An 11,637-nucleotide genomic window follows, 5' to 3' on the forward strand; every position below is an offset into this window, starting at 1 on the left:
GCTCATTTTTTTTTATCTGCCTATTTCTTTTTTTATCCTATTTTGAATTTAACACAATGCAGGAAACAGTGTATTTACACAATTTATGGTACATATGACTCATATTCAATATAAATATAGTGTCTAACATGCATTTAAAATGTAAATGATGCTTTAGGTTTGATTTTGTTTCATATGGAACAGCTCATCTAAATGTTTTGATCAATTTCAACAATAGTTATTTTACACTATAACGCTTTTACTACTTTTGACCTATAATGTTAGACCTATGTTACAAAACAGGACGGTTAAACCATTGGTGGGGCACGTTGACATATTATTATACTAATGCTTTAATAAAATATCTGTTCTGTTCTGTACATGTGTACAATAATGAATGGAATTCAAAATTATCAATTCATATTTCTCTATTTGTCCTGAACTTGTGAAAACATGAAAAATAAGGTTGCCTTTTCTAAAAAGATGAATGATACGATAGTGATAATGACAAATTTCAAAATTCTGTTTTCAAGAGTTACATTAATACATTAAAACACGCGTATCAGTCATTATTTTAAATTCACTTTAAAAGGTTGTATAAAGCGGACATTTTCCTGACAAGATGATGGCTTTGCTTCTAACACACCTCCAAACTAAGTCGAATACGCTCAATGGCGATTGCCGAGTAGCTATAAAAGCTTCAAACAAGAGAACTGGACCCAACCTCACTTATGTAGCTCACGTTTGAGCCGGTACAAAGATGTTTATGTTTACAACAATTTGTACATATCAATGCCATCATCAGAGTGCTTGTCAGGGAAAAAGCGGCTTCATACGAAATTTTGAAGTGATTTTAAATTTAAAGACTGATACGGTTGTTCCTCAAATCGTACGTTTGTCTTTTTGTTGTATTTCGTAATAGAAGCATAAAACTATTTTAATGTTTCTGTTTGTAGTGCTGTTTACACGGGGACACATTGGAGATTGGAATTTACTAATACGGTACACATTCTGACGGCAGAAAAAAAACGAGAATGGAACATTTAATTTGGCTTGTTCTTCTAAAGACACTGTAGTTATACCAACCTATCAAATATCATCATGTGGCAATATACAATAAATACACAATTATCTAGCCCTGGAGTTTAGTATTGAATCGCATATATACTGAGTGAAAGGAAAACACATCGATAAATTATGAGCGGGATTGTTTTGGCTATTTTTCTAGCAGTTATCTCAGGTATTTCTTTTTATAATTATCTTTTTTTATTTTGTATCGTATATCTAAGCGGAATATTATGAAAAAATATGCATGTTCACTTGTTTAGTGTTCGAAAAGAAAACACTGGTTTCACATATATATACTGACATATTTCCAATGGTGTAATGTATTAAGTTCTTTTAAAAAATGTCATTTTGACAATATATTTAGTTGAATGTGTTCCTGAGATACTTAATTTTCTTTCTTAAAAAAAATAATGTTACAAGCATGACACGTATTAAGAAAACGACATTAGGAGTCAGTAAACAACGAAACTATATGCATTGGTATATGTAAAATGATTCCTGTTTACCAGTTTAGTACGAAGTTCCAGAAATGATTTCAGCTTTGAAACAATATTTTTTCTTATTATGAACACTTTGTCTGTTAAATTAAGAACAGCAAACCATATCAAGACACTTTCGGGGTTTGTGTCATCATCATTTGCTTAAAGTCAGTATCTATAATGTACAAGTGACTTAGTCTTTGTATCCAATCTGATTAAAATCATATCCCCTATATTGCTGTGCATGGGGATCTGACCGGCACCAATTGGAGATCACCATCGCGTGACGTAACCATTAACCAATCAACGCCTAGCTTTCATATAGCGAAAACGAAAGTAGAAGTCGAAAGTTTCTATTTTTATCGCTGGAATTTCCGAATTTTTAGTGCGTAATTTTTACAACGTGTAATTCTCACACACACCGTCTGTGAAATCGCCATGTCAAGATCGTGAAAGTATTTCATTGTTTTGTTTGATTTGTTTGCCAATATCTCGCCCTAGACCTTACGTGAAAAGATCTCATCACCAACATTAAATATTTGGTTTACTGTAACTGTACAAAATGGCAGAGTTGACAGTTTCCACGCCGAAGAAACATCATTTGCAAGATCGATGTGTTTTGTGTGGGATGGTGTTTTGTAATGTTGAAATAACGCCTTCTGGCAGAAAAATAAAAACGAGCGTGAACATGAACAAAAAATTGAAAATAACGAAACAAACAGTTGATGATCTGCATTTAGTTATTGATATGGACCTGACCTCAACAGATGCTACTGGGATTTGCATTAAGTGCAATCGACTGGTGATGAGACTAGGTCAAGGTCATGGTCACCTTTCTTTTAAGTTTTGTTTGAAAGAAGGATACTGGCTTAATTTTCTAATGTTTATGAACAAGAGTTATAATTAAGATACTCAAAAAGCTTATTCGATAGAGGGTGCCAAGATTCTCTGTGATGTCCTGTTAATGTACATGAATAAGTTAAAAGTTCCCTTGTTTTTCAGGACATGAAACGCTTGGCTAAGTTAGGTGTATGTGTCTTTCCTGAGACAGTCAGAAATAAACTGCAGTCCTGGCAAAGTAATCTTGATGAAAAACTGTAAGAAGTGAAGGAAAAATGGTGCAAGGGTGACAGTATGACATATCAACTTGTTGGCGATAACTGGGATAAAAATATAGTACCCTCTTACAGGACTTCTAAAAATTCAACACAGTCAATACATCTTTTTAACGTTATTGGTAAGATTTTTTTGTCCATTACATCAGTGAAAACTATTTTTGGTTAATCGAGTATTACAGTAACCATTAAAATATCAATTGAAACATAACATGTATATTTTCAATGATTTTGCCAAAAAACAGAATTTTATATGTTGTGGAACTCATACTTTTAAGTAACAGAAAGAGTATGGATTCACAGTTGGCATAGCTAGAAATAACCTTTTTCGAATGATCTGATTTGCCCACATATGTACAAGGCATTTATTTTGTCTGACAACTTTTAACCTCTCTCGGGCACGTAAGACATGGCACAAAATATTATACTTTCCAGGCGTCATTGACCGGATTGTAATAAAGAAGGAAGAAGGCACTCCTGTTAGGACAGTGGACAGCATGACAGCCGTTGACTTTATACCATCTGAAGGGGACATTGACAGTCTACAAAAAGAACTAACGTTCCTTGTGGCCAGATCTGTTATCCAAAATATTAAACAAATGGAAGATTTGTTTGGGAAAATTTACCCTGGCCATCTGGAGCATATCCACAGTAATGAAGCTGGAATGAAAACTTCGCAGGTAAATCTTGTGATTTAATAAGGTCATTTATTTTACATATAATCCCGTCATATATGTGGTTTTAGTTCATTTCTTTGATTAATTTAGAAAGAATTCATTTAAATACCAATTGATACATATATATTGCAAACCTTGTATTACTTTTCATTGTACTGTTGTGAAGAAACCTTAATTAACGTTGTGAAGATTTTACTTAAAGAGCATAAACATTTCTTATTATGTTTTGAAAGCATTTAAGTTAAATATCTTGTTTTTATTTACAGTATTCTCTTGGTCTTTTTGATTGTGATGAAAAGAAAACAGCAGATGTCATAAGGTTGTTGCAAAACTTGACAGAGAAATACGTTCCCAAGAAGGATGGGGAGATTGTTGAAGAAGTTTTTTTTGGAGGTTATTTCATGTATTTTTTATGCTTAAGATTTTACATAAAAGTAAAAATTGAGTAAATCAGCTATTTTAAGCCATTTTTGTGGCTTCGTTACTGATTGAAAAAAATCTTTTGCCAATATCAAAATGATATACAATAGACTATTTAAATACATTCGTCTCTTTAAAGTATGTACCTTTACTAGATATATATTATACATCTATACAGGAAACTTTTTCTAAGTGTAATTTAGTCTTAAGATGTATATGACACTGGTTTATACTTGCTTACACTTCAAAATGCCAGTCTTTATAAATTATAAGTAATACTTTCTATATCAAAAGAATAACAGTGAACAAGTTCTTTAAGCAAAAGAATATTTATGCCCCCTTTTGAAAAAAGTGGGGTATATTGTTTTGCACATGTCGGTCGGTCGGTCGGTCGGTCTGTCTGTCTGTCTGTCGGTCGGTCGGAATACCAAATGGTTTCCGATCAATAACTTGAGAACGCTTTGACCGAGGGACCTCATACTTGGTATGTGTATTGGTCATCACCAGCAGATGAACCCTATTGATTTTGAGGTCAGTGGGTCAAAGGTCAAGGTCAGTGTGACCTTTACATGAAAAACGGTTTCCGATCAATAACTTGAGAACGCTTTGACCCAGGAACCTCATACTTGGTAGGTGTATTGGTCATGACCAGCAGATGAACCCTATTGATTTTGAGGTCAGTGGGTCAAAGGTCAAGGTCAGTGTGACCTTAACATGAAAAACGGTTTCCGATCAATAACTTGAGAACGCTTTGACCCAGGGACCTCATACTAGGTAGGCTTATTGGTCATGACCAGCAGATGAACCCTATTGATTTTGAGGTCAGTGGGTCAAAGGTCAAGGTCAGTGTGACTGTAAGCTGAAAAAAGGTTTTCTGATTGTCCATATTTTATTTAAGTGTCCAAATCCTACTAACAATTTGGCTCCCAAGGGGGCATAAATGTTTCACTAACATCTCTTGTTTATTTAATACTTGACCTTTTCTATAGTATAAATTGGTGTCTAATTTTCATCAAGCATGCTAAACTTTTTATTTTATATTTAAGGAGACAGACTGACTGATGAAAAAATTCAGGTTGCTCAGCAAGCAATGAGAAATGCTGACAGTGGCTTAGAGAGGTTAGAAGGCTTCATTTCAAAGATAGAGGATTTTCATCGCTTAATGAATTTTCTGGAGGTATAGTCACGAAACATTTGTCTACTTTTCTTTTTAGTTGGTAAAACATATATCATACACTTTCAACCAATCTCAGCTGGTTTGCAAGGTGGTTCGATCCTTCAGTCAGACAGATATCTTAATACAATAATATGGATAGACTGATATAATGTAATTTGAATATGTATTACTGTCCTCTATGGTACAGGTCAAGTGTAATATATATATCCTGAAACATTTTAAATATAACTGCAGTTGATTATTGTGAGGTTAACTCATCCTTTTGCATTGTTTTATAGGCAATCCACAGGCTGTCATACAATACACAGTCTTCCAGAGATAGGGGAACTGTACATTATTACAGAAACTTACTGAATGCGCGAAATGTCAAGGGCGAAGTAAAAAACTCTTACCGGGCATATAAGCAGCTATATTACACATTGTTTGATGCCATTTGCTGTGTGCTGTTCCTTAAGAAATTTGAATTGGATAGCTGTGATTCAACTATTCCAGTACCACAAGGCATAAAAGATTGGGAAGCAGATCAACAGTTACAATGGCTAAATGACAAGTGTGGTGAAATTGTAAAAGAGATTTTTCCTCATGATTTATTTGCAGAATTGCAGAATGTGCTCGCAGATCCTGATCACGAGGAAAATTACTGGGTTAATTCTATTGAAAATGACAATTTCAAGTGCCACTTCTGTAATTCAAGGTATAAATATGTAACATCTTTGAAAATGCATGAAAAAACTAAACATCAAGTTAACATGTCTGCCAAGGTCCAAACAACAAACTCATTGCTTAGGCAAACAGATGAACTGAATGACTATCTTGTTTCAGTTTTCCGTCTAACAGCTCTTCACCAAAACTTAAACAGTGCTGTTGATATGGGTGATGGCTACAGAGTAGTAAGGAGTGCCAAATTTGAAACGCCTATATACAACAGGACCAACAAAGTTAAATATTTGATAGGAAGTGTACATCTTACAGCACTTGTGTCTGGCACATTACCGGCTCACCAATCAAAGCGCTTAATTGCAAACAGATTTATCAATATTTCAGGTGGGAAGAACAATAATTTGTCTTTGGATGAATTTGTTGAAATTTTAAACAGAGACACCAAAAATGCAACACATGGCTTTCAAACAAAAGACAGTATTGTGCAACATTCAAAAGAATTTCCCCATCTTGTTCATGCAGTTAAACATTTTGATGCTATGTGTGAAGTAAAAAAAAGAAAAGGGTTTCACAAACTTCCTTCATACAAGGAGGATGTCAAAAAGGTTTTGATAGATTTGCTGTCTATTAATGGTTTAGAAGTTCGTCCTGGCCGCACACTTCATTGCCGTAAAATTGTGCAAAAAAGCAGCAATCCTTTCAGTGACTGTTTTGTTGGTTTGCCAGTAATGATTGCCAGACACAAGCCAGAATTGCCATTCAGACGTTTGCGGAATAAGAACATGTAATCTTTCCAATGTCTTTTCGTTTTGTGTTTTGAAGTACAACTGTACATGTAAACAAGGGTGCAATAGCAACAAAATACGCCTGTTTGTAGTAAATATATTCAATCAAATATATACCTGTTAAAATTAAACGTTTTTAGGTCAATATAAAATATGCATAATGTGGTGAGGCACAATCAGACTGAAGATGTTAGTTTCTGCTGCATTCAATTATAAACTCTATAAAAACTCAGGATGTGGTTAAATTTGACCTTTAACCTCAGAAGAGTGACCTTGACCTATGAGCAAAGGAGCTGCTTCTTGCGCATGAAACATTTGTGTGAAGTTTAATTGTGCTTCACATAAAAAGCTAAACAAGATAAAATCTACAACATTTTATAATTTCATTTTAACTTTATTCTTCATTAAAATGCTATATTCATTATACTGTTCATTTTTCTTCTTGCATAAGGTATATAGTGAATTATAGCCATTGACTATAACAATTGTTTTTTAATATGTGGTGAGGCAAAATATTAGTACATGATTGTATTTTATTAGATACTACATCATTTTTGAAATTAAATCTTATAATTTAAATTCTAAGATATGTTTTTGTTGTCTTTTATAATTTTCATTCAAAGCCACCATCGAAACTGACATCAGATTCATATTCGTAGGAAATAGTATCACTGTCACTACTGACCAATGCATCTTCTGCTTTAGCGGAAAAAGTACCTACTAAAACTTCTATGGGATGGGGTGTACAGGAACCACATTTGCAGTGAGAAACACAGAGATCACAGCACATATGTGCTGGGTCTGAGACAACCTCTTCACTGGTAAAGTTTTTCAACAAACACCTCCTCCTACATTCCACAGAACCTATTACTTCCTTCACTTCTTTTGAAATATGATTTAATTGATACCGATTACAAAAAATAACACAGACTGAGGGCTCATCATTACGACCACATCGTCCACTTTCCTGTAACAGATCAACAACATCTTTTGGTGGTCCAAATAAAATCACCCCATGGCAGTTCTTGACATCAACACCCAAGCCTAAAGCTGTTGTTGCAATAACTACTTTCATTTGGGAGTCAAGCCCTAAATTTTGCACAATGTGTTCTTTTTTTTTCTTGCGGCGTTTCAGAATGGTACATTTCAACCACATTTTGATCCATTAAATTTGTTTCAGTAACAACATAGTTAAAAAGTTGGCATACATCTTTGATGGAATTACAGTATATCAAAATCCTTGGGAAGTCTTTTTTCAATTCACACAATTTATCTATTAACCAAAAAAAGGTTTCCTCAATGGCAATTGGTGTTCTTTTTACAACATATTTGATATTGGCTCTGTTTGGAGAGGTTTCAATAACTCGGGCCTTTCCACTAAGATTCAAATTGCTCATTATCTGCGTTTTCATTTTCAAAGTACAAGTAGCACTCAGGGCTAACACTGTTGCGTCTGGAAATATTGAGCGTAATGTTCCAATATAGCGGAAATACTTCCGAAAGGCCTTCTCCTCGTCAACATCTAGACCACCCCTAAATAAATAAAAAAGTTTGTTTAATAAAAAATACATATTTATAGTTATTTGTAAATTACAGTCATTTTGTAAGAATGCCGTCTTGTAAATATTCAGTCAGTCTGATAAAACTTGGAATTCTTTAAAAGTTATAAATGACTGAAAATAATTTGTATCGGTTGTATCAGACTCCCAAGTGTTTGCATACCATACCATGTACAAAGCACAACCATTGTAAATGTTACACATGCTTATAAAGTGCATGACAAAATATCACTATTATATTCACATAACCAGATACACAGGAACATGGTTTACATTTAGTCTAGGTTCTTTCTTGTTGTTTTGTAAATTGTAATTATATTTTACAAAACCTACCACATTGAAATTGTGTGACACTCGTCAACAACTATCAATGATACATCTTTAATTTGCCTGACCCACTCTTCTGCAAGTGCCTCTGGTGAAGCAAATATCACACTGATCGTCCCATCGTCAATTGCCTCATTGGCGTCTTGGTCTGTGCCTGAAAAGCACAATTTATTTCAATAATTCAGTAAACTAAAATTCTTGCACCCGAGTTTAAATTTGACATATTGGTTTCTAATGTTTTTTTTAATTTTATAGCTAGTCCACAGATGTCTGACCAATTAATTGGTCCATTATGGAAATAAAGAATTACGGAGGTTTTGTCACACTACCAGTTCGTCACACTGATTTTATATAGTAATACAAAAGAGGTTTCGTCACACTTTTTACATAGTTATTGAAAAAGAGATAGTCCAAATTAATGATATTGTATTTCACACATATTTTATAAGGTAATAAAATCTTTGAAATTTCATGATTGTGATTAATTAAATAAGTCAGCTGGCCATTTAAAAATTATGATATTAATTATTAATATTGAGTTTAATTTGATTACTGATGAATGCAAACAACTAATCAGTGGCACATTTATTATCCATTGTTTGTTCACACATTGGTAATATCTATTATCTCCCATATAAATTAAGTGTGACGAAACCTCTTTGAATTTACTATATAAAATCAGTGTGACGAACTGGTAGTGTGACGAAACCTCCGACACCCGAAATAAACAGCAATAACCTGAATAACTCAGTTGATCAGTAATATAAATCTATGCTACAAAGTAAGAAAAAGGACAGAATGTTGACTTTAAACAAACCTCTCAAGGCAGCTGTTACTCCAAACTGCTGCACTCGTCTGACTTGGTCTTCCATAAGGGAGATGAGGGGACAGCATACCAACACCGTGTCATGATTTTCAGGATTAAGAGCTCTTTTTACTGGTAAGAACATTTGGTACGGCAATGATTTACCATACCCAGTTGGCAGTATTGCAAAACAATCATTTCCGTTCAGTATTTCCATTAGAATTTCCATTTGATTGTGTTTTAAGGCCGTTATAAATTCCATTTCACCAACAACTTTCCGGATAGCCATGGGTATCGCCATTTTGATGATCGCGCCTACATTCATTCCGTAACAGGCGATTTCATTGGCTGATCTATTTTTAGCGATATTGGAAATCCGAAATGTAATGAAAACGGTTTGAAACTGGTGACGGTCAGATCTTCGTGTACAGAAGATCAGGATTTTAATCAGATTGTCTTTGTATCAATCCATCTATGAAAAATGACATGCATAATATCATTAAAACAGATTACAATGAATACTCCATTAAAAACTACTAAGATGGGGAGAAACATTTTAAAGAACTATTTGAAGAGATACAACGACTATGAAACATTTCGTTGTGGTCCGACACCAGTAGCGTTATACAGAGTGTTCAATACGCTGTGTTGGATATTTTACTTTTTACAAATCACAATGATATTGATGGGCATATTATGAAACTAAAATATTTTGTTGTTCATTGTCCGAAAAGGGAAAACTGGCTTAACGGAATCATATAATTTATATAAAACTAGAAATGTGTCCATAGGACACGGATGCCCCCACTTCGATTTTTTGTCACAGAAAATAAGCCATAATGATTATTCAGGATAATCTGAGGGCCCTAACTCTTAAATGATTAAAGCGATTTCCATGGCTATCGAACTTGATCAAGATATTATGGTCACAAACATGTGTTAAAAGTTTGGTGAGGATTGGACAAACAGTTTTTAAGAATTAGATCGGAAACAATCTTCGGGACGTATTTTTCAAGTCTTTTTTTGCAAATAAAGGGCCGTAACTCCTAAATGACAAAAGCGATTTCCATTGCTATCGAACTTGATCAAGATATTATGGTCACAATCATGTATGTAAAGTTTGGTGAGGATTGGACACATACTTTTCAGGAATTAGATTGGAAACATATATATTTGAAGTATTTTTGGCAAAAAAGGGCCGGAACTCCTAAATGACTAAAGCGATTTCCATGACTATCGAACTTGATCAAGATATTATGGTCACAAACATGTGTTTAAAGTTTGGTGAGGATTGGACAAACGGTTTTTAAGAATTAGATCGGAAACAATCTTCGGGACGTACGTACGTACGTACGTACGTACGGACGTACGGACAGACGTACGTACGGACAAGGGCAACCCTATATGCCGCCACTTTGTGGGGGCATAAAAATTCACTAAAATAAAACAATGTTCCGTTTCATTTATGTTTTTATAAGTTTCTTTGCATATTAATCTATTTTTCTTAATGTATCTTCTTTTAAGACTGTTTGCTACTCCGCTACCTGTGGGATGCCCCTCACACAAAATTAACAGTTGATGATGTAGCTGTCATTCTATATTTCCGATTCGTGGATAAATAGTGTTCGCGGTAGTTTGTTTTATTAGTTTCATGAACATTTATTAATTAACCTTTATTAACCTATCTTTGTTCCAAATATAAAGGTTAATAGATAATATATTTTTTAAATAAAACAGGGCATGAATAAATAATAAAATAATACGCCACCATTTACTGAAAAAATGTTTAAAGTTTGAATGTGAAAGCAGTTCAATTGCGATATATCGTTGGATTAAAAACATCTATCTTAGTTTTAGAGTTTGTTTCATACTACATTGGCAAACAATCATCCCTCACTTTCAGAGACGATCTCATTACATTGAAGACGGGTCATTTTCCACATACAAGGGTGAAGGTTGTTGATACTTTTTGAGGCATGGGTGGGTTTTATATAAAACATCAGTTAATAGTGTGTTAAATTTCAGAGAAACTCGAATTACAAAGCACATCAGTGAAATAGATATTTGATTGACAATATAAAATTTATGTTCGAGCAGTTGCCTGTAATTTGTTTTGTACGAAAGCAAATGTTCGAACATTCACCCCAGAAGTTCGAGAAACCTTTGATGTACAGGATTACCCCTTTTTAAATGGTTAGTTTGTTTTTTACAAATATGTCTGATTTCAACTGATGCATCCTTCAATAATTATCAAATTGTTATTGTTGGCAACATTTTCTGGTTCAATATGATCTGTTTAGTTGTAATCAAGGGGAAGTAACTACATTTGATCTTAAAATTAGTTCTAAAAATTGTTTTTTTCAGTCCCTAGGTTTGCAGTAAAAATATCAAAGTTATTATTTCACCGATAAATGTCCATATTTCATCAAAAATCATGGAATAAATAACGCTAAAGTTTTATTTTAAAGTTTCAAAATGTAAAGTTTAAATATTATAAAAAAAAATTCAAGGCGAGAGCTTTATGAAACAAATTGATATTTCATATCATATCATAACAGTCATTTTGATGTTAATTAAAATGTAACA

The 11,637-nt window shown here is 33.6% G+C and overlaps 2 protein-coding genes across 4 annotated transcripts; one reads left to right on the forward strand and one right to left on the reverse strand.

Moving 5' to 3' along the window:
- The first annotated feature begins 693 nt into the window (after positions 1-693).
- On the forward strand, positions 694-6,890 carry LOC128207020 (uncharacterized). Of its 3 annotated transcripts, none has more exons than XM_052909814.1 (7): positions 694-1,219; positions 2,529-2,763; positions 3,077-3,321; positions 3,585-3,711; positions 4,785-4,915; positions 5,194-5,609; positions 5,738-5,928. In XM_052909814.1, the coding sequence occupies exons 2-7, from the start codon at positions 2,661-2,663 to the stop codon at positions 5,781-5,783; spliced, it is 1,068 nt and encodes a 355-aa protein (XP_052765774.1). In that variant the 5' UTR covers positions 694-1,219; positions 2,529-2,660; the 3' UTR covers positions 5,784-5,928. The 3 variants fall into 3 exon arrangements, with proteins under 3 accessions (XP_052765774.1, XP_052765773.1, XP_052765772.1); XM_052909813.1 differs by having other exon boundaries at positions 699-1,219; positions 5,513-5,609; positions 5,738-6,890; XM_052909812.1 differs by having other exon boundaries at positions 703-1,219; positions 5,194-6,878.
- A 44-nt stretch (positions 6,891-6,934) lies between these two features.
- On the reverse strand, positions 6,935-9,357 carry LOC128207021 (uncharacterized). The gene is made up of 3 exons (XM_052909815.1): positions 9,064-9,357; positions 8,253-8,400; positions 6,935-7,893 (listed from the first exon to the last, which is right to left on the reverse strand). Exons 1-3 carry the CDS (start codon positions 9,350-9,352, stop codon positions 7,443-7,445), a joined length of 888 nt encoding a protein of 295 aa, XP_052765775.1. The 5' UTR covers positions 9,353-9,357; the 3' UTR covers positions 6,935-7,442.
- Between the last annotated feature and the right edge of the window lie 2,280 nt (positions 9,358-11,637).

This window comes from Mya arenaria, chromosome 10 (genome assembly GCF_026914265.1).
Source record: "Mya arenaria isolate MELC-2E11 chromosome 10, ASM2691426v1".
In the NCBI taxonomy this organism is placed as follows: Eukaryota; Metazoa; Mollusca; class Bivalvia; order Myida; family Myidae; genus Mya; species Mya arenaria.